This window comes from Nicotiana tomentosiformis, chromosome 12 (genome assembly GCF_000390325.3).
Source record: "Nicotiana tomentosiformis chromosome 12, ASM39032v3, whole genome shotgun sequence".
In the NCBI taxonomy this organism is placed as follows: domain Eukaryota; kingdom Viridiplantae; phylum Streptophyta; class Magnoliopsida; order Solanales; family Solanaceae; genus Nicotiana; species Nicotiana tomentosiformis.
In genome coordinates this window covers 91,854,521-91,877,797 of record NC_090823.1, presented here as the reverse complement: position 1 = coordinate 91,877,797, position 23,277 = coordinate 91,854,521, and the positions used below count along the sequence as shown (strand labels likewise).

Genomic DNA, 23,277 nt, shown 5'->3' with positions numbered 1-23,277 from the left:
TCTAACCTTGTGTGGGGAAATTTCCCCTAGGATTGGTATTGATGTGATTATTGAAATGTGTTGAAAGTCGTGTGCACGAGGTGACGAGTGTGTACACGGACTAAATTGCGAAAGATTATATTTTTAAATTGTGTAGATCACTGTTGCGCATTTATTAAATTATTTTATCTTGTTATATTCTTCATCATTGATCTGAGATATATACTTCAAATTTGTTTGATTTTTTCTTACTAATTGTTTTACCTGTTTAGTTGAAACTTGGTTTCGTTTATTCTGTGCATTATTTGAAGGTTGATTTTCTTTAAGTTAAATATTATTAATATAAAGTATTTGACATTTTTAAACTTGACATTGAAGCAACGTAGTAAAGATTTTGAAATATTATTTTCCTAAATTATTTACTCATGAATATTTTTATACTCATTGGGAAGGAGCCGTGAGCTCTTTATTGTGGAAGAATATTATTGTTGAATTATTTTGACATGAGCCGTGAGCTCTTTATTGTGGAAAAATATTATTGTTGAATTATTTTGACATGAGCCGTGAGCTCTTTATTGTGAAAAAATATTATTGATGAATTATTTTTACATGAGCCGTGAGCTCTTTATTGTGAAAAACTATTATTGATGATTTATTTTGGCATGAGCCGTGAGCTCTTTATTGTGGAAAAATATTGTTGTTGAATTATTTTGACATGAGCCGTGAGCTCTTTATTGTGGAAAACTATTATTGATGATTTATTTTGGCATGAGCCGTGAGCTCTTTATTGTGGAAAAATATTGTTGTTGAATTATTTTGGCAAGTTAAATTATTTGAGCACTTGAGGTGCAAATTATGATATATTGTGATATTGATACGCATGCGGTGGTATAAGGTCTGGGTGTTGAAACGCATGCGGTGAGATAAGGGTGGCTTGATATGCGTGGCTAGTACGGGAACTACTAGAAGTCATGCGATGTGATAAGGATGGCTAAAACGCGGGATGCTATTTCGGGAAAAAAATATTTTTTTTAAATAAATTGTGAAGGCTCCCGCAGTGATATAAGGAAATGAGATATTGTGAAATTATTTATAACTTGGGACTACGAGGCGGTACCTCGGTAGTGCCCTTGTTGATATTGATTTATGGCCATAGTTGCTTTCGATTAATTATTGTGATTTTCATAAAGTTGAAGAAAATTCTGTTTTGATTCCACGAGATATTATTTGCAATTATTTGGTGTCATTAAATGTGACATACTATTTGATTCATTTCCAATGTCATTTTATTTTACTACATTGATAAACATTTTACCATGCCATTATTATATTCCAATAGGGCCTCACCTGACCTCGTCACTACTCTACCGAGGTTAGGCTTGGCACTTACTGGGTACCGCTGTGGTGTACTCATACTACGCTTCTGCACATCTTTTTGTGCAGATCCAGGTACATTTTTACCAGCTTAGACGTCAGTGAGTTACCTGCGCACGGAGACTTCGAGGTATATCTGCCAGCGTCTGCAGACTCCGGAGTCCCCTTCTATCATTTTATGTTGCTTCCTTATATTTTATTTAGACCTTGACATATAGAGACATTGAGAATAAGTTCTTAGAAGCTTGTGACTTATTTCTACCGGGTTTTGGGAGTTGAAATTGTTTGAATTATAGTTTATTTATTTTAGATATTTATTATTATTCCGCATTGATAGGCTTACCTAGTCTTAGAGACTAGGTGCCATCACGATATCCTACGGAGGGAATTTGGGGTCGTGACACCTCACCATCTATGAGAGAATGAAACAACAGATGTTTAGTTACTAGATTCAACAAATTCGCACGACAAGAATTCAAGAATGTGGAGTTTCCTAAGAGTTCTGCAGCCTCTCGAAGATAAGTACAGACGTCTCCGTACCTATCTGCAAGACTCTGCTAAACTCGCTCATGACTCATGAAACCTATGTAACTTAGCTCTGATACCAACTTGTCACGACCCAAATCAATTGTCGTGATGGCGCCTATCGTGGAACTAGGCCAGCCTCAACTCAACAACCCAACACTAACAACCATAAGTTTGAAAGCATTAACGGAAGAATTTAACATTAAAGAAAAATTGTTGGAAACATAAGAAAATCCCAAAGTGATACAATCCAGCACAAAACCAGGGTTTCACTGAGCACATGAGCGTCTAGATCAGAAATACAGTCTGCTACAGTGTCTAGAGATATAAACTGAAAGTACAACAAAGATAAAGAAGGAGAGTCAAGGCCCGCGAACGTAGTGCAGCTACCTTAATAGTCTCTAAAACTCTAGGATCCTCAATCAGCAACCGCCGCTACAACCAGTATCGCCTGGATCTGCACACGAAGTGGAGGGAGTAACATGAGTACACCAACTCAGTAAGTAACAAGTTTAAACTTTGGACTGAAAGGTAGTGACGAACTCAACCTCAACAGGTATAAGAGAAATAAATGTGCAGAAACGTAGGCATGCTTTCAAGTCAAATATACAGCTCAAACAGTAAAGGAAATACAGATCTGAACAGTGTACGGTATATAACTCAGCTATCTCTACATGCCAATGCACAGACTGTATGAAATGCACCATGTGCTCCACTCTCAAGTATTCAACCACTCGTTACTGTATATGGCCATCCGGCCCAGGAAAATCCATCCCGGAACATATACAACACTGACTATAAGTCACTAGTACCGAGGAAAAAGGGAAATCCAACCCTGTGGAGAAATCCATCTCCAGGTATCAAGTTCTTCGGACAAATCCATGTCCAGGGAAATCCATCCATCAATAATATCATCCGCGCTCACTGGGGATGTGTTACAGACTCCGGAGGGGCTCCTACAGCCCAAGCGCTATCATAATCATCAGAATAACCCCTACGACATGCAGCCCGATCCCATAACTGTCACTCATAACCAGGCTCTCGGCCTCACTCAGTCATCAATCTCTCCAATCTCACCCACGGGCTCACAATGTCATGAAAACAGCCCGAACAATGATATGATAAATCAATAATTAACTGAGACTGAGATATGATATAAAAATACATGAGCATGACTAAGTACGGAATATTAATAAAAATAATGAGATGACAGCAAGAATCGACCACTAAGGGTCCCAACAATACCAGCATAAAGCCTGAACATGATATATAGCATAATTTATAGCTCAATTACTTTATCACATGAAGAAAGCATGGATATCAATAGGATATAGTCACTAAACGGTTCCATGGAATCACCCAAGTCACAATTCTCACGGTGCACGCCCGCAGGCCCGTCACTTGGCATGTGCGTCACCTCAATACCAATCATATAGCATATAATTTGGGGTCTCGAACCCTCAGAACCAAGTTTGAAAATGTTACTTACCTCAAACTAAGCAAAGTCCTTCTCCGGAATTCCCTTGCCTCAATTCGGCCTCCGAACATCTCGAATCTAGCCACAAGTAATACAATACGATCAATATAGGCTAAAGGAATCAATTCCGCAAGAAAAATACCAAATTATAGCCAAAATCCGAAATCGACTCAAACCCGGCCCTCCGGGGCCCCGGCCCACGTCTCGGAATCCAATAAAAATTACAAAACCCGAAAGCCCATTCACTCACGATTCTAGTCATACCAAATTTACCAAAATCCGACCTCAATTGCCCCTCCAAAACCCCAAAGTTCACTCTCCAATTCCCAAGCCCTAAATCCTCAAATTTCCTATTCTAATCCCTAATTAAATGATGAACAAAGCCATAGATTCACGAAATTTATATCATTATGGGTTAGAATCACTTACCCCAACGTTTCTCCTTGAAAACCTTCGAAAAATCGCTTCTCTCCAGAGTTTCTCACGTCCAAAACTGAAAATGAAAGACAAAATCTTGATGCCGCACCTGCGGTCCATTGATCGCTTCTGCGATGCCGTACCTGCGAAAATTCCATCGCAGGTGCGGATTTCACTTAAAATCCTGACTTCGCTCATGCGGCCTCAAGACCGCATCTGCGCCCTACGCAGGTGCAGAAACTCACTCGCTTTTGCGGTCAAAACCCGCACCTGCGCCTGCCTGCCCGCATCTGCGACTCACGCAGGTTCGGGAATGCCTTCGCATATGCGGTTCCTGCTCAGGTCCTCCATGGCCGAATTTGCGGCTCCTCAGTCGCTCCTGTGGGATCGCACCTGCGACTCCCACTCCGCAGGTGCGGAAGACACCAGAACCAGCAGCTTCAGCTGCATTTCATCAACTCCAATTCTTCTGTTAACTACCCGGAATCACCCCGAGGCCCTCGGGACCACAACCAAACATACCAACATATCCTATAACCTTATACAAACTTAGTCGAACCTTCGGATCACTCAAATCAACATCAAAACACCAAATTACGCCCGAATTCAAGCCTAAGAACTTTTAAACTTCCGAATTCCACAAACGATGCCGCAACCTATCAAACTACGTCCGGATGACCTCAAATTTTTCACACAAGTTAAAAATAACACCATGAACCTACTCCAACTTCTAGAAATCCAATCCGACCCCGATATCAAAATTTTTACTATCGGCCAAAATCGCCAAAATTCTAATTTTCACCAATCAAGCACAATTCTACCACGGACCTCCAAATCACATTTCGGACGTGCTCCTAAATCCACAATCACGTAATGGAGCTAACGGAATCATCAAAATTCAAATCCGAGATCGTTTACACATAAGTCAACATCCAGTTGATTTTTCCAACTTAAGCTTCTAATAAAGAGACTAAATGTCTCAATTCACTCTGAAATCACTCTGGACTCGAATCAACTAACCCGGTATATTATAATATGGCTGAAGAACACAAAAAGAAGCAGAAAATGGGGGAACGGGGCTATAACTCTCGAAACGATCGGTCGGGTCGTTACAATTGTTTGCGGCCGCAGATGAAATTCTGTGGTCCGCGATTTCTTCTGCGGACCGCACATTGTGTGATTTTGTGCCCTTTATTACCTTGTTCATAGACTGCTCCTTTTTTAGTCGAATTTTATCTACGGGACCCAACTTCCAGTATTTCTGTAATTTTGCACAATTTCATTAGTTTCGGGAATACAATTCAATGCTTTTAGACTAAAACAAAAGTTAAAAGGCGATAATAAGTAGTCAAAATCCTCACTTATCACATCTTCAAACTCATCAGCATTATTGTCATAATCATTATCATCTTCCTGACTCTGTGCATCTGACAGATCCTAATTAAATATATCGTCTTCGGGAAATTGAGTAAAGACAGGACCTTCAAGTTGCTTGTTTTCACTGCACAACCAATAAAATAATGAGTTTCTCAAATTCATCCAAACATTATATATAAACTTTATCTCGTAACTTGAAAATCATAATATGTTGATATCTCATGATATACATTATCGAGTTGCTGATGACTCCCGGATGGACCACCATGATCCAAAATACCAAAATTGGACATATTCCAACTGCCCGTTGGTTCATAACTTGTAAAATTCATATCTGACTGGTACTCCCTTTGGAATATATGAGTGTTAATACAAATATAATACATAAAAAAATATAGTAATACAAAGAAAAATTGAAATTTACCACTCGGCGTGTGAATTATGTAAACTTGGGAAGAAATTATGTCCTCGCTCCTCATTCGCTCGTTGAGATAAGTTTAGATCTGGCCAAACTCTTCCAAACAAAAACTTATTTGGATAAAACTGCTCCAAAAAAATTACCCGATGATTGAGAGTTATCCCTATTTTGCGGAACTTGAATATTGCGAACGTCTTCAAACTTGACGTACATTTTCAACATTTTTATCACAAGAAGTTCTCGGTGTTCATTCGGAGTCCTCAAAAATTCTGTCAGAGTTTCATCATCTTCGATGTTGAACTCAGCATAACAAGCAACCCCTTGCCGAGTAACAGAATACAAATATCTTTCGGTTACTTTAATATTAACCGAACGTTTCCTCACACTTATTTTTTTACATAACAACGAAACCAATCTATCTTACTCCATTGTAAGTGGCAACTTAATAATACACTATGGAGAACAACTATAGTGTACTGAGTTATTCTCCCTCCCCCCTCCCCCCAATATAATGCAACCCTAATTTTTCGCTCTTCGGACATTATGACAAAATACAAAAAAATTTAAGTAAACAAATTCAGAATTAGTAAAAGAAAATAAAAAAGATGCAGAAGACGTGGAGGATCCTGAATGGATTTTTAACAAAATAATAAAACTCTTTAAATAAGCAAAAAACCAATGTGGGGGTACAATAATTGAGGGTATAACGCATTCATTATACGCGCTACATATGTAGCGCGATAAATGCATGTGCTATACCCACTAATTATTGGTGGGCCAGTAAAATTCAAATATAGCACATGGGTTGCATGCACTATACCTTAACGGACAAACGTGCTGCTAAGGTATAGCACATTCAACCTATGTGTTATATATAAATTGGTCATCAATTAATTTTTCACCTATTTATGTGCTTTGAGTCAAAAAAGACCACACTTTGATTCCGGACTCTAGAAGAAGGGGTCTAGGTCTAGCCATTATAGCTCAAGTCTCCTTGCAAGTACTTGAACTACACAACTTGATCGTTCATACCTACAAATTGAGGAAATATAATTCACTACAAAGATGAGTGCAATTTCGGCTGATATTTGTGTTTGTCGCGGCGAATTTACGCGCATTAACGATGTTAATATGCCATTGGAAAGCGTTGTAATATGCATACGATTTAAAATTTATGAGTTCGACAATTTAACCTTTTTAAGTTAGGGATAAATACAGAGATACCTATAAAACAAAAGTATTACCCGCCTCTACCCATTAAATATCCTACACACTAACTATTTAATTATACACCTATTATAGCTGAAAGAAGGTGAAATCAACACCAATTTCAAAGGAACCAAGCAACGCGTTATCATATTTAATAGAAGCACAACCAAAAATTCAAAATTGGAGATCAAGCACATCTGGAGAAGATTTTTAGCTTGAAATTTTCGATCAGACCAACTTCGGGTCAAAAATGAACAGAAACTTCATATTCAATTCCTACAAACATTTGCAACAAGTTTTAATAATACTCACTCAAATTTAAAGTCCAAAAATCTATTAAGTATTCAATTCCGGAACATAAAACTTCAAAGCTCTTTCGATGGTGGACCAATTTTATTTTTCTTCAATTATCAGCCACCAAACTTGGACTATAACCACGATTAGCTTTGCGCAATAGTACCTAGATGATTCAACAATAGCAGCTGAAGTATATTGTTGAAGTATGTCTTACGCTATTACACTATATTGTTGTAGTATATTGTATACTATTATAGTATATTATTGTAGTATATTATTGTAGAGTTATATTCTCTTGCAATATACTATTATAGAAATGTGTACTATTTGAATTATACTGCAATAAACTGTATAATACAACAATATACTTTTATAGTATATTGTATCTTGAAGCAGTATATTATTGGGTAATTGTGCTTGTGCTTTTAAAGAGCTTCAAGTTAAACTTAATAGTGGGTCTTCAAAAATTCGATCCCAATTATCTTAAATCAGCTCCAAATACGATCAAATTTTATTAGTATAAACTTTTTTAAGGTACAATAGATAATATTTTATAACACACACTTCGACTAAAATAACAAAATCTTAATTCATATTAAAGTGCTTCAGGCTCAACAATGGTAGGTCTTCAAATACACACAAAAATCATATCTAGAAATTTGAAAAAACGACTTCAAAAAGTAAATCTTTAAAATTTTCATTTCACCATAACACAAGAAGTGCAAAATCCAGTTTGTCGTTTGTGGTCTTTTAGATCTCTATGCATTTCATCGTTTCACCGAAAATTTCTTCTGCTCCTGCCGTACTCTAGCTTGGAAGTTTCGATCACGAATAGATAGGCGGTTAGGGGGGGAGAGGGTCGGCCGGGCTTGCCTTTTCAATCAATCTCCGACCACTCAATACAAATTAAAGAGAAAAAGGGAATAGGTAGGCCGTATAAAATTCTTGGGATGCATAAGTAGAAAGTATAATCAGATAGGCAAAATCGAATAATAAAATTAGCCCAGATAGGCATTTAATGTTATTTCCTTTACTGGGTTCTAAATTAATAGTTTGTACATATTCAATGAACTTCTTAAGATAAATATAGAGTCTAGCCAAAGCTATTGGATTCGATTGAACCCATAATCGAAGAGCTAGCTCCGCCCATAATAATATGCAGTGAATAATATAATCAAAAGAGAATTTAAATAATATACACTGTCAATTTAAATAATATTTTACACTATCAGGTTATCTAAATGATTTATGTAAGTAAGCCTCCTTAAATTGTAAAATTTGTAATCTTAAAAATAAAAATAAAAATTACCGACTATAACTAGTAAATATAAAATGACGGTGTAAAAATATTTAAAAGAACGATGTATATTCCTTAAAAACTCAATCAAGAGGGGTACGGTACAAGTTCATTTGAAGCTTTGACGGTCTAGGTCCGAGGGAGTCCTTTTTGGGCTAGAACGGGAGATGGGGATAACCCTTTGATATTATTGGACCTTAAAATTTTGTTTAGCTTTATTTACTATGCCTGTGTAATATTTAAGTTAATTATCGGTTATGACTTACACATATGTGCCAATTTTCTTGAGGAAATGACAAACTGATAATTAAATTTAAGTAGATGCAATATAGATGAATTCAGAATTTAGAGTTTGTAAATTCAGAATTAACGTAATTTTAATATATGTATACATTTTAAATTTATTTTTGCATATGTTATAGTATAATTTAAGCCAAAACACGTATCCGCCTTAGAATAGAGAGGTCTCTTTCATAAACTTTGGGCAGTTTGCCTGACAATTTGCACGTCTGCTGCATGCATGCCCGTGACCAACCGCATCTCATGCCTTAATTCCTTTGCTTATGGACAAAACAATATAAACTCCAACTAAGGTTCACGAGCTTCTTCTATTCATGCTTTCACACTCAAAATATCCCTCTTCCAATATCTTGTGATTTGATTTCCACTAAAGGCTAACATAACATACATTTGTTAAATGTAAAAATTATCCTATTCCTTTAAAATTGTAAGGAGTAGAGAAGACATTTTGTTCTATAACTTCTCGGGTACGCCACGAATGACTCAACATCAGTGTCAAGCTCGTGAATTATTCAAGAATCATATTTTGAACCGGTAACTATAATAGATAAATGGTGATATATTCGAAGTTTAATTTAAAGTCTTATTTTAATTTGAGGTCATATTACTTAGGATAATTTGAGGTTATATTCTTGAAAAGCTTTAAAGCAAAGCAATGGTATTAATGTGAAAAATCATGTAACAAGTCAGGACAATGATAAACTGATAGATATGGAAAATTTCGATGGACCAATGGAATGATCGGAGCTTGAACTTGTCATCTTTTATTCAGTTAGTTTATGCTGCAAATATTGACTTCTCTTTAGTCCTTTTTTGGATCATAGCTTGCTAGCTACTGTACTATTACCCCATAAATTACCAAAAAGAAAAAGAAAAAAAAACTCACGTGAATTCTTTAGTTTCACCAATAATTTCACACACTTTTAATTCCCACCCCAAAATCCCTAACTATACACCCTTTTGGATCTATATATACATGTTTCACCACCCTAGTTGTCATTGTTATAAAAACTTAAAGTTATGGCCTTATCCATAGCCACTTTCCTCTTCATCACTCTTCTTTCTACAAGATGTTCAGCTTCTGATTCTTGTGCTTCTTCCAAAGGTAATTCAGACCTTTCAATCATTCACATTTATGGCAAATGCTCACCCTTTAACCCACCTAAACCTTCCTCTTCATTTCTCAATACTGTTATCAACATGGCCTCAAAAGACCCACAAAGGCTCTCTTATTTATCCAGCTTAGTAGTATCCAAAAAGCCCACTATTGTGCCCATTGCTCCAGGCCAGAACCTCTTCAATATAGGTAATGATAAATACTGTCTACTATACTCAAGGGTAGCTTAGTCTTCTCAATTATCTGATGCAGTTACTATTTGGAGAATCAAACGATTTCTTTTTATCAACTTTTCCATACGTCTTTTATAAATATTGTGAACTAGGCGGATCCACCTTGCGACCTACGGGTTCACGTGAATCTAGTAGCTTTTGTTAAATGTGTTCAAAAAATTTACTAAATATCTATAAATATTTGAATGTGAACTCAATAACTATTGAATCCTGGATCCGCCTCTATTGTGAAATGTTGTACTTTTTATCTAAATATGTAAATTTTATTTTAAAAAATGTGAAAGATTCTGTCTGAAACAGAAAATTAGATAATTTGAGCCTGAATCATCTCACAAAAAATGGAACGCGAAGGCAGTATGCATTTATTCAATATAAATACCCCATTGTACATGTAATTCACATTATCAATGCTACACATTGTTACAGGTAACTATGTTGTCAAGGCAAAGATTGGTACTCCAGGCCAGCTTATGTACATGGTCTTGGACACTAGTAACGATGATGCATGGGTACCATGTAGTGGTTGTGTTGGGTGCACATCAAATACTTTGTTTGCCCCAACTACTTCCTCTACTTACGGGTCGGTAGACTGCTCCGTACCCGAATGCACTCAAGTCCGCGGGCTCTCTTGCTCGACTACTGGGTCGGGATCCGGGTCAAGTGCTTGCTTCTTCAACCAATCATATGGTGGAGATTCATCGTTCTACGCCACATTGTCACGTGACTCACTTGGACTAGCCAATGATGTTGTTCCAAATTATGCTTTCGGGTGCATTAGTGCTGTATCTGGAAACGCAATACCGCCCCAAGGGTTGTTGGGTCTGGGTCGGGGCTCCATGTCGTTACTGTCACAATCCGGATCTCTCTACTCGGGCGTATTCTCGTATTGTTTACCAAGTTTTAAATCGTATTATTTCTCTGGATCATTAAAACTTGGACCCCTGGGTCAACCCAAGAATATCAAAACTACCCCATTACTCAAGAACCCACGCCGACCATCATTGTACTACGTGAACTTGACAAGTGTAAGTGTGGGACGAATTCAGGTTCCCATTAGCCCCGAGCAACTTGGTTTTGACCCGAACACCGGTGCAGGCACCATAATTGACTCGGGGACGGTCATAACCCGATTCGTCCCACAAGCTTACAATGCAATCCGGGATGAATTTAGGAAACAAGTGAAAGGGCCATTTAGCTCCTTGGGTGCATTTGACACATGTTTTGCATCACCAAATGAAGCAGGGGCACCAGCCATCACATTGCAGTTTGAGGGGATGAATTTAAAGCTGCCAATGGAGAACACTTTGATACACAGCAGTGCAACTCCTTTGGCATGTTTGGCAATGGCAGCAGCACCAAACAATGTGAACTCAGTGTTGAATGTGATAGCCAATTTACAGCAGCAGAACCTCAGGATTTTGTTTGACACTGCAAATTCTCGCGTGGGAATTGCTCGTGAACTTTGTAATTAATTAACTAGATTACAAAGAAACATGTTGTTATCAAGTCTGCTTTAATTTAATTTTTTTTTTTATGTGTTGTTTAATTTGGAAGAGAAAATACACTCTTCAATTTAATTATCTGAATGTTCAATAAAATGTAAGTCCCCTTGGTGAAAAAGTTCATCAAGTGCAATTCCCTTGTCTGACAATTTGAAATGGTCGTTACATTCAGCAATATAATGAAATGATTTGGAGTATAATTTATCTTTAACTTTTTAATTAGAGTAAAAATAAAATAGCAGTGCATTTAGAATTTCTACTTAATATATACTATATAGTACTACTAGATATCAAATTTGTCAAATTTGTACGGAATTCTCTTTTTCCTGGCTTATTAGACTTTAATTGGTTTAGTTTTTTCATGTGTTGTGTGCCTTTTCATATTCCTAATAGAAAATTACAAAGGAATTTATCACATGAAAGGAGGACTATCTGGTCCATTTAATTATTTAATTAGGAAGAAAAGTAAAGTTTACTTCGGTCTTTAAATTGTCTAAAGGGATATTATAGAACTTGATCCCATGCACCGACAAGAATTATTTTAGCATCAGCATGTCAATTTCCAATTATTAGACAAAGCAATGAAAATTCTTATTGTATATATAACTATGTCTATGTAGAATTGTACGAACTAACAATGAAAAGGAAAACATGATCACTAACAATGAAACTTCCATTTTTAAACAAAGAGTATTTGTCTTTTTTTCTCTTTTTAAAATTTCAAACTGCTAAATTAACTTAAACATGACTAATACACGATGAAAAAATAATATATATAAAATAAAAAAAGGAATGAATGAGCAAGAATATATAAGAATTACATCTACATATCAGTTTATATTATATATACCCCATTATCATATTATTTTGCTCAAAAGTAATACATGATCAATAAACACTAGCAAGTGAATACACACAAAACCAATAAGCAAAGTTAAAAACCTCATTTTCTATTTTGCTCACCCCACCTATCTTTTAATTTATTTTTTACAATTTTTTATCAACCCCACCATTGGTGCACAGCAATACCCTCATCTCTCAACAATCCATACAATGCTAAGCATTCCCAATATGCTCTCCTATTTTTCTTATCACCTTTTTTCATTCCTTGATGTTTACATTCCAAGAAAAGTTCATCAATTAACCTAATAGCTTTGTTTTTCACCAATTCCTCAACCACATCAGCCTCAGCTTTCATTACCACATACTCACTTTCTTTTACATTATTTTTTAACCAATCAGACATGCTAATAATCATTGGTATCTCCTTTCCAGATGATTCTTTTGTCACTGTCTCAATCTTGAATATCTCAAATTTTGTGTTTTTTGTAGGATAGTATTTTGAAAACCAATCTGATCCTTCATTCTTGTCTTGTAAACCAACATCAATAAATACTCTTCTTGGATAATTTTCAAGGGAAACACCCATTAAATCTGGTAAATAACGAGTCCGTTTTAAATATCTACTTGATTTTCCTGATGCTGCTCTTGGTGGTTCAAGTAGTACATCTTCTAGTTTCTTTAGTGCTGCCTCTTTTGCATTTGTTTTCTTCGCTTTAGGCATCCGATGTTCAAAATCAGCTGGTCTGATCAATTTGAATTCGTGCAGGCTTGGCCGACTAAGGGAAGTAAAGTGTTTCCTACCAAAAAGCTTTTCATTCTCAGGATTCAGACCCGAGGCCTCTCTTGCATTTGTTGTAAGAGAATTACAAAGCCGTCGTTTGCTAGAAGAGCTGATAGAGACATTCCTTGTTTTCCTCATGGCTACAATAGTTGAATCAAATTTTCGTACATAGACAATCTTATAATTTGATGGCTGTGGAAATTCAGCCATTGGATTGTTACTAAGTGGTGCAACTACAATGCCACCTACTTTCAAAGCTCGTTCAATAAAATTTGAGGACTGAGGGAAACCATAGGAAAATACAAAGTCAAAAGTTTCATTAGGAACAAGATCTTGTCGTGTCGAATCTGAAAAAGAAATCAAATCTGGATTGTAATCTTTAACAATTTGAGAATTGTAAATAACTTCCTCATTGCCACTGGTTACAAGAAGGGATCTATCGCCCATTCTTAAAAGGCCTTCATTTGCCAAATCTCGAAAAATTATAGGCAAAAACTCCAAATTTATTGGATTAAAAGCCATCTCATGAACTTTGAAAGCAGAATTAGATTCGCAGCGCGATAAGTACCCGATTATCGTATTAATCCAGGGCAAGGAAACAATTACCAATGCTAAAATTGTTGCACGAGCCATAAACTTCAAAACCCAAGAATGGTCTAATCTTATAATAACAAATTTTGTGTCCCCATGGTAGCCCAAACCATCTATGTATAAACCTCTCATTTTGTTATGTTGCTTGGTGTAAAAACTTGGCAACATATCATTCATCGTTATGTACCTCATGTTTGTATAATGTGACAAGTAACAAGAAATAAAAATGAGCACGAATCACGAAAATTCTTGAAATTTTTTCTTTAGAAATCAGAAAGAAGGTTTCAGGTGCATGCAAGCTAGCCAGACACTTCGGTCGTAGAAAGAAGATTGAAAAACGTTCGGGGGAAGGTTGAAAAAAATTAAAGCTAGAGTAAAGAAGAGTGAGCTACAATAATGGAGAGAATATGAATATTATTTTAGCGAGTGCAAAACCTGGCAGCTGTGTGATTTCCACCCACGAGGGCAACTCGAGTACTTTGCACTTTTGTCCACAATAACAACAAATCTTTTAACCTCTGAATTTCCATTTGTCAATACTAATACTCTCCTTCCTTCTATAATTTCCAGATCGATGACTTCTATTTGGAATATTAACACTACTCCATGATCCAGTTTAACGATACATTGGAAAAAACTCCAATAATATTTTGGTCATCGATCAGAAAAAAAGAAGGAAGGAGGAGGTTAAGAGCAAAGACTATTGGATCTTAATTTTTATTCTATTTATTTTTATTTTTTTTCCTTTTATACTTTCTAATGCTATTATTTCTTTCTTTATAAGGCTATAGAAACTAATATAGCACAACGAGGGTATGGATTCAAAATGATGACGATTGGCTATGCGGTTATTTCTCTTTAAAGGAATGGTGAAATATTTTCAATTTTGATGGATGACTTTCACCCTTCAATCTTGACCAGAATCAACAAAACATTTTTAAGAGGTTTGGATTAGTATTTCATTCACCAGCTCTTTACTTGCAAGATCTGTTATCATAAATGAGAGACAACAAAATATCACGACATAAGCATATTGTTGAAGACATAATTAGATAAATAAAAGTATATTTTTTTAATAGTTTAAACTTTTGAATAAGTAGTAACCAAATATAAAAAAATTTGCTTCTGTTTCTCTTGAGAAATTTATGAAATTGATTTAAAACGTGGGATTATCATAACATTTGAACAAAATAAGATATAAAAATAAAATAAATTACGAAGTGAGACAGTTGCAGTGTTTCAAATTTTTCAATACTCACATTAATTAGATACTAGTATACGTACCCGCGCGATGCGTGGATCGATTCAAAGAAGAAGAAAAAGAGCGGAGAGATAATAAAAACATATGTATATTGTAGATTAATTTTAGCGATCGCGATCAAAACAATTAAAACAAAAAACAAATAGATGAATTTGATCGTGTTGTCTCTATATTATTATTGCCAAGGGCCACCGATCCCAAGTAACTCGTTAAAAAATGGCCTGAGCATGAAATATTTGATCTTCTTTTTGATCGGTAAAATATTTATTCCTCATTATGAGTTATAAAGTAATAATAATAATAATAACAATCTATCAAAAAGTTTAATTTCTTCGTAAGGCGAAAAATCAACTAACTCATTTAGCTTTGCTAATTTATCCAGCGGCTTGCCACTAACTTTTAATAAGCTACTTGACAACAACAACAAAAATTAAAGAGAGACCAAAAAAAATACTCCTACTAATCCATAAGGAGTTAAAGTATGCCTCTACATTAGTTGTTGAAATAAATCGACCAACTTACTTGAATTAACATCAATAGAATTTTCAAGAATCTCAATTATCAGGGGGTTAAATTGGATAAGAACTACTTCATTATAGTCTGTTATATTAAAGGTTATAGTCTGCTCTGAATCTTGTAATCACAAAAGTTGCTAGTGGCATCTGGAGCCTATCTAATATCAAAGAATAGATGTAACTGGAGAAAACGAATCTCTAGTAAATTATCCAACATTTACAATTGTCTTTCCGATCCTTTCTTCGTCAAGGATATCGACTAACTCTGGAAGAATAGTACTTGTTTGCAAGAAATACTCTGCAATTTGTAAAAAGCAAAAAATGTGATTAAAGGACAAATAATATAAGACTACATTTGCAATCCACTCTAGAATATAAGATTTACATCACCCTCGTCTATTTGGAATACTAAAAACATGAAGCAAATGAATTGCTTTAATATAAGTCAGCAGTTGCTGCTACAACCGCAATATCTTAAATCAGGAATGTATAGTTACAGCCTACTATTAAATTCATATCTTAATAAGCAATTCCTCTTTCAGGAGAAAAAAGAAAATTAAAACAAAAAAGTAAACATAAGCTTTTAGCAGGAAGTTATATTTCTTAAATCTTATTGATCGAATACTCTGTTTCAACTACCATTCACTATCAATTATTTATTACTCCTGTTAGAACAATGATAAATTAAGAGGCATAAAACAATAAAAGATTTTAAGTCAAACAACTCTTATAAGTATTTAATGTTTGAAGAATAATGATATTTCCATGTAGCTTCAAACCTTTCCTACGGCTAGGCGTTTCTTAATAGTAGCAGTGCAATTTTAATCCCTGTACTGCTATAAATATTTTTGTGCTGCTTCTACAGATCAAAAATAAAACAAAGGGCAACCCTCTTTTGTACTGTTTTACTTAGTAATAGTAATGATGCAAGCCAAAATAAAAAAGAGATTCATAAAGAACACCCAAAAGTAACATAATTTCAGAATAAAAAGTAATATTTTTAGTACCTATACAGATCAAGGATTGGACTATACACAAGTATTTCCTAAGTAGCTACAATAAAATGCCATGCTGGCTTGTAGTAAAGTGAAGCTGCAAACCAAAACATCCTTGTATATGTTTCTAAGAAGATAAAGAGAAGGAGAAAGAACAAATACATTGGATAGCATAGTAGAGGGAGAATTCACAAAAACATCTTTAATTCTTCAAAGATCACAAGAGAAAGAAGACTCCTCCGAAAAGAAAGCAACGACAACCAATGAGATTCAAGTCTCCACTGAAGGTCTGATTCCCGTTGAGAAATTAAAGGAATTCATCATGGAGGCTATCAAAGATAAGCCCGAGTCGTCCAAATTATCTCTCACATATGCAAAGTCGTACACGCAAAGAATCGATAACTTGAAGATGCATGTTGGTTATCAATCTCCTAAGTTGCAACAATTCGACGGCAAGGGAAATCCGAGACAACATGTAATACACTTTGTTGAAACTTGCAACAATGCTGGAACGTATGGCGATTATCTTGTCAAACAGTTTGTGCGATCTCTCAAAATTAATGCATTCAATTGGTACAGCGATCTCGAATCTGGTTCCATCAATAGTTGGGAGCAATTAGAGCAAGAGTTTCTCAATCATTTCTATAGCACAAGACGCATCGTAAGCATGATCGAACTTACAAACTCTCATCAACGAAAGGATGAGCTAGTTATTGACTTTATCAACCGCTGGAGGAGCTTAAGCCTCAACTGCAAAGATCGCCTTAGCGAAACTTCTAGCATCAAAATATGCATTCAAGGCATGTGTTGGGGTCTTCGCTATATCTTACAAGGCATAAAGCCCAAAATATTTGAAGAACTAGAAACTCGTGCTCACGATATGGAACTAAGTATGGCTACAAGTGGAAACCAAGAGTTGCATGTCTTTGAGTCTTACGACGAAGAAGAAGAACAAGAAGGAGAGGATGGGGGGGAAGTTTTCATCTGAGAATGAAATCGAAGAGTCTATGCATGTCACTATGCTTCTTGACGCATGAGCCTAAACAGTAAGTCGTAACGCTCCTTAACGCACGAGCCTAAATTGCAAGTTATAATGCTCATCAATGCACGAGCCTAAACTACAAGTAATAATATTTCCTGGAACATGAGCCTATATTGCATGTCATGAAGCTCTCCAAATTTGAACTAATCTTTAAGACGTAAAGCTCTTCAAGTTCAAGCAAAGTCTTCAAGTTGTAAAGCTCTTCAAAGTTCAGCAAAGTCTTCAAGTCGCAAAGCTCTTCAAATTCAAGCAAAGTTTTCAAGTCTCAAAACTCTTCAAATTCGAGCAAAGACTCAAGTCGAGATCTCTTCAAAGTCGATCAAAGACTTCAAGTCACAAAGCTTTTCAAATTCGAGCCAAACTTCAAGTTATAAAGCTCTTCAAATTTGGCTAAATCTTCAAGTCACAAAGCTCTTCAAATTCGAGCTGAACTTCAAGTTGCAAAACTCTTCAAAATTGAGCAAGTTTTCAAGTTGCGAAGCATTTCTAACTTTAAGCTAAATCTTCAAATTACTACGCTCTCGGACGCATGAGCCTAAACTGTATGTCATGAAGCTCTTCAAATTTGAGCAAAATCTTTAGGTTGCAAATCTTCTCAAAATACAAGCTTAAATTGCAATCCTTAATGCAAGAGCATAAACTGTATTTACTCCTGACCCGCAAGAGTATAAACTGTGTACCGCCTAAAAAAAATTCGCTAGGTTGAAAATCTCAAAAGAGGCGTCCTAGGTAAAAGTTAGGACATAAGAAAAACTCACATATTCTAAACTATGGTATGACTTGATCCTCTTCACCGAGGTACGTAGGTAGCTTAGAGTTTCATTCTAAGTTCAGTCGCGTGAGTTCAAAAGTTACATAGTGCCCCAATCGTTGTTCGAATGAAGTATGATGGAATGTAATCCATTCAATCAACACTTGAAAATCGGGCTGAAATACCATTCTTCTATTGAACTTTGGATCCCATTTGATTTAAAGGGGGCAAGCCTCTATGAATAAATTGGTATCTGCAATGGAATGATTATAGTCTTTTAGGAGGCTACCAAGTATTTGCAATGAAGCCGGGAGATACGTTATGCCTTCGGGTTTGCCAAACCTTCAAGTTATTGGTCTTCCAGTTTAAGTGTTTAATTCCTGCAAGTCTTCAAGTTGAAGTCTTCAAATCCGTCAAGCCTCCAAGTTGAAGTCTACGAATCTCCAAGTCTTCAAGACAACCCATCTTCTAGTTAAAATCTTTAGATCCGCCAGTTTCAAGTTGAAGTCTACAAGTCCACCACCCTTCAAGTTGAAGTTCATCGGTCTTCAAGTTGAGTTGTTTAAGCCCTCCAAGCCTTTAAGTTGAAGTCTACAAGTCTGCTAATTCTTCAAGTTGAAGTTTAAAGTCCACTGCTCTTCAATTTGAAGCATCAAAATCCACCAAATTTTCAAGTCCGTCAAATCTTCAAATTTGTTGGTCTTCAAGTTGAAATATACAAAGTCCACCAAGTCTTCAAGTTGTAGTTTTCTAATTTTCAATATTAAGGTGGATGTTGCAGTCCCTTTGCACCTTAAGTTGACCTCTTCGCGGATTTTTCTTAGAAGGAACTATAATTTTTCCGATCTTAAGGTGGACGTTTAAATCCCTTTGCACCTTAAGCTCGTCTCATCACAGATTTGATCATTCTATATGTTGTTGAGAATTTGTCCTTTCTATTAGTTGTCATGGGTTTGTCCTAGTATAAGCTGTTGCGGGTTGATCCTTCTATATGCTGTTGAGAATTTATTCTTCTATCTGTTGCCCAATTATATCTGTCTATATAGTGATGTCGATTTGGCCATCTATATAGTGATGTGGATTTGTCTGTCTATATACTGATTGGAATTTGTCCGTCTATACGGTGATGGAGATTTGTCCGTCTATATATTGGTATGGATTTATCCGTGTATATGGAAATGTGAATTTGTCTGTCTATATGTTTCGAGGGATTTATCCTCTTGTATGCTGTTGTGGATTTGATCATCTATATGCCATCATGGATTTATCCTTCTTGTTTGGCCTACCAAAAAAAAGGAAAAAAAAAGACAGAAAAAGGGAAAAACATTGGCAAACACTGTGAATTGATGCTCAACAAATACGAACCCAGGGGTTTATATAGATCTCCATAGGCCACTTACAATAGTATACTGCCGATGTGGGATTGAAATTATAAACTCTTGGGATATTCATAAAGAGATCAAAATATGACCGGATACTTCTTGACAATCAAACAGTTCAAGAAGCTGGAGATCAAATACATCCCCAAGAGGTTTGCATCATCCTACATTCGAGAAATACGCTGCTTCAGCCCTCGAATCACGGAGATAATCAGGAGAGAATAATCAAGGGAGAAACAGAACTGTACTCACAATTGATAAGTAAAAATATTTTCCTCCTATTTTGTGATTGTAATTTATTTTTCATATCTTGAAAATTTATTACAAACAAATTGGCACGCCCAGTGGGACTAGTTCTGCCCTTCATCTCTTTCTCATGTAAATCAAAAACTCCAAGTTTTAAAATTATTTGTTGCGATGGTCGAGTACTTCAAGTCTCTTCTTCAAGTTTCGGCAAGCCTACACCCCGACAAACCTTGAAGTAGGGGGCATTTGTAGACATTAAAATTTTAACGGATCAAGCTAAATCCTAAATTTAAGATACTACAAGACTTTTAAAATCCTAGGAGTATATTAGGATTTCTTGGAGGTTACTCTACCCTAAACCCTAACGCAGACCTATATTAAGGGATACATATTCCCTTGAAGAGGGGTCTCAAAAGTCCCATAAACTCTTGGGATATTCATAAAGAGATCAAAATATGACCGGATACTTCTTCACAATCAAACAGTTCAAGAAGCTGGAGATCAAATACATCCCCAGGAGGTCTGCATCATCCTACATTCGAGAAATACGCTGCTTCAGCCCTCGAATCACGGAGATAATCAGGAGAGAAGAATCAAGGGAGAAACATAATTGTACTCACAATTGATTAGTAAAAATATTTTTCTACTATTTTGTGATTGTAGTTTATTTTTCATATCTTGAAAATTTATTGCAAACACTTATTATATTATTAATAAATTTAAATAATTTAAAATTTTCAAGCAATATTTTATAATAAAATAATACTTATTTCGGAATTAAATTTTTTATATATCTATCTATATTATATTAAAGAATATTAATAGATAATAATATTATATAAAGTGACAACTTAGTGTAAAGACATATAAAATGTGATAATACTATATATTAGATAACTTAATATCCAAATTAAGGAAAATAATTAATAATTTACTATTAGAAATGAAAGGGAAGGACTATTTGAATTTGAGATTACAAAGCTCTTACAATTATGATTCAAACTGTGGATAAGACCACGAAATTAAAGTCCTATTAAAAAAATTTAAAAAATTGATAACAAGTTAAGTTTTAAAAATAGAAAATAAGTGTCTGAAGTAGGTAATTTTACTAACAAAAATTAAAATTAAATTTGTATCTTAAAATTAAAAGAGAAAGAAAACTTAATTACATGTAATACAAAAAATAATTATAGAAAAACTCAATAGATTTGGAGCATAATAATTGAAGAACTTATGTTTTAATATTTAGACTGATCCAAAGTTACAACTTCAAATAAAATGTGATTTTATTTTGGTTATAGGTAAAATATTAATGTAGAAAAATAATTAAAATTTTATAGTAGGAAAGAGAATGTATAATGAAGAAAATAAAGATAATGTGAGATTATTTATACTTTAAATTAATTTAAAAATAAATAATTAAATAATACTTAAAAATATTACTAATATATTTAACTGATAAAAAAGTATCTAGTAAGAGGATAAAAGTATAAAAGTATATTAAATATTAATAATAAATTTATTTATTTATTTATTGATGACTATTAAAAGGGTAATAAGAAAGACATTAAGTCAATTAGTAAGACAATAAAAGATTATATGATGGAATATCAATATTAAATAATAAATAATACAATAACTATAAGTAAAGAACAAAAGAAAAAGAAGAATTTGTGTAAAATTGTGATGAATAAGACTTATTTGACTTTGAAATGAAAAATAAAGTCGTAGTAATTTTGTTAAAATATAATGATCTAATGTGGTCAAACAAGACAGATCGCAACATAATATATTTAGTATCATATAATATTGACAGCGAAACGAAATATAAGTACTAAAATCAAGGGATTAGGATGTTACAATTATAGAAAACAAATATGTTGTCCACTACGAGATTTGAGAAATAATATCATATCTTGCTTCTTAATTAATATCTAATGATTATATATACTAACTTTTATCTAGAATATTTATATTTTAAGGTTAGTTGCACATAATTCAAATAACTCAAGTAATTTTAATATGGTATATGTTCGCGCATCGCGGGGTACTAATAATAGTTTATTTAAAAGGAAAGAAGTCAACCTTGAGATTTTTTCAAGTGTTGCATCTATAAATTGCCATGTAGCAATTTTAGGACAAATTAGTTAGTTTAGGTAAATTAGTTTCTCTTTGTAATTTCAATTTTAAAAATAATTAAATAGGTATGTATTTTAAAAGAAACAGTAATTTCTACTATTTTGAAAAACCGTAGTTTTTAAAAGAAACATTGGGAACCTAATAACGCCATTCCTTCGCCTATTTGCCCAAAAATATATCATCCTACAGATTCGGCGCTTCAATCCCACGATCTCTCACCACGATTTCATCTTCTCACCCATGAATTCTTCTTCGCTGGATTCTCATAACATGATTTCACAATTTTCTCAAGTCAATTTTTTTCTTTTATAGTATATAGTTCTATTCTTTCCCCCTCGTGTGCATATCAAATAGCAATTGTGGACTAATCTTTCTCTCTTGCGTGCATATCAAATAGCAATTCTGGACTACAAGAAGTAATTGGTATGATTTGTATTTCATGAACAATCTTTAAATTTCTGTAACAGATAATTAAATACAATTCTCTTTATTATTCCAGTTGAGATTGTATTTCTGTAACAGATAATTTCTATGAAGTTTGTTGACGGCGCAAGTTATATAAAACAAATATCAAATTTTCATAATTTATATGCGTGTTTGTGTATTGGTTATCACAGATCTTTGTAACGTGTTGAAATTTTGATTAGTAGGTAAGTGTTAACTGTGTTGTTTGCTAATGTCACGACCCAATTTCACATATAGGTCGTGATGGCGCACAACACTACAGTTAGGCAAGCCAACTTAATAAATTAAGCATATATTGATACAATTTAAAACCAAAACAAATAATAAAACACCAAATTCTACTAATGTGTGTGCCAAGACCTGGTGTCATAAGTGTATGAGCATCTAGTAGATTATACAAAATCTCAAATACTGTCTGAAATAAAAATAGACAGAATGAAAATACAAGGAGAGACACTAGTAGCCCTAGAACGGATCAGAAAGGCAGCTCACCACTATGCCCCTGGATAATGTGGGTGTAAGACGATAGGTCCCCCACTAGTACTTGCCTCAGGTCCTCTACAAAAAGTGCAGCAAGTGTAATATGAGTACTTAAACAACGTGTACCCAGTAAGTATCAAGTCTAATCTCGAAGTGGTAGAGACGAGATGGCCGACTTTGACACTCACTATGGGTCAATAATAATAATTGCAATACAACTAAGATATTTAAATCAGCATGATTTACAGAATTTAAAATAATTTATTT

General features: G+C 34.7%; 2 protein-coding genes across 2 annotated transcripts; one reads left to right on the top strand and one right to left on the bottom strand.

The window, feature by feature from the left end:
* The first annotated feature begins 9,656 nt into the window (after window positions 1-9,656).
* Window positions 9,657-11,722, top strand: LOC104110299 (aspartyl protease AED3-like). Its single transcript, XM_009619763.4, has 2 exons — window positions 9,657-9,976; window positions 10,447-11,722. Exons 1-2 carry the CDS (start codon window positions 9,691-9,693, stop codon window positions 11,490-11,492), a joined length of 1,332 nt encoding a protein of 443 aa, XP_009618058.1. The 5' UTR covers window positions 9,657-9,690; the 3' UTR covers window positions 11,493-11,722.
* Window positions 11,723-12,522: 800 nt separating this feature from the next.
* On the bottom strand, window positions 12,523-13,914 carry LOC104110298 (uncharacterized). The gene has a single exon (XM_009619762.4). The coding sequence runs from the start codon at window positions 13,912-13,914 to the stop codon at window positions 12,523-12,525; it is 1,392 nt and encodes a 463-aa protein (XP_009618057.3).
* Between the last annotated feature and the right edge of the window lie 9,363 nt (window positions 13,915-23,277).

Coding starts and splice junctions, on each gene's coding strand:
- LOC104110298 (XM_009619762.4), bottom strand. CDS start 13,914: ATGAATGATATGTTGCCAAGTTTTTACACCAAGCAACATAACAAAATG.
- LOC104110299 (XM_009619763.4), top strand. CDS start 9,691: ATGGCCTTATCCATAGCCACTTTCCTCTTCATCACTCTTCTTTCTACA. Junction 9,977..10,446: donor CCAGAACCTCTTCAATATAG/GTAATGATAAAT, acceptor ACATTGTTACAG/GTAACTATGTTGTCAAGGCA.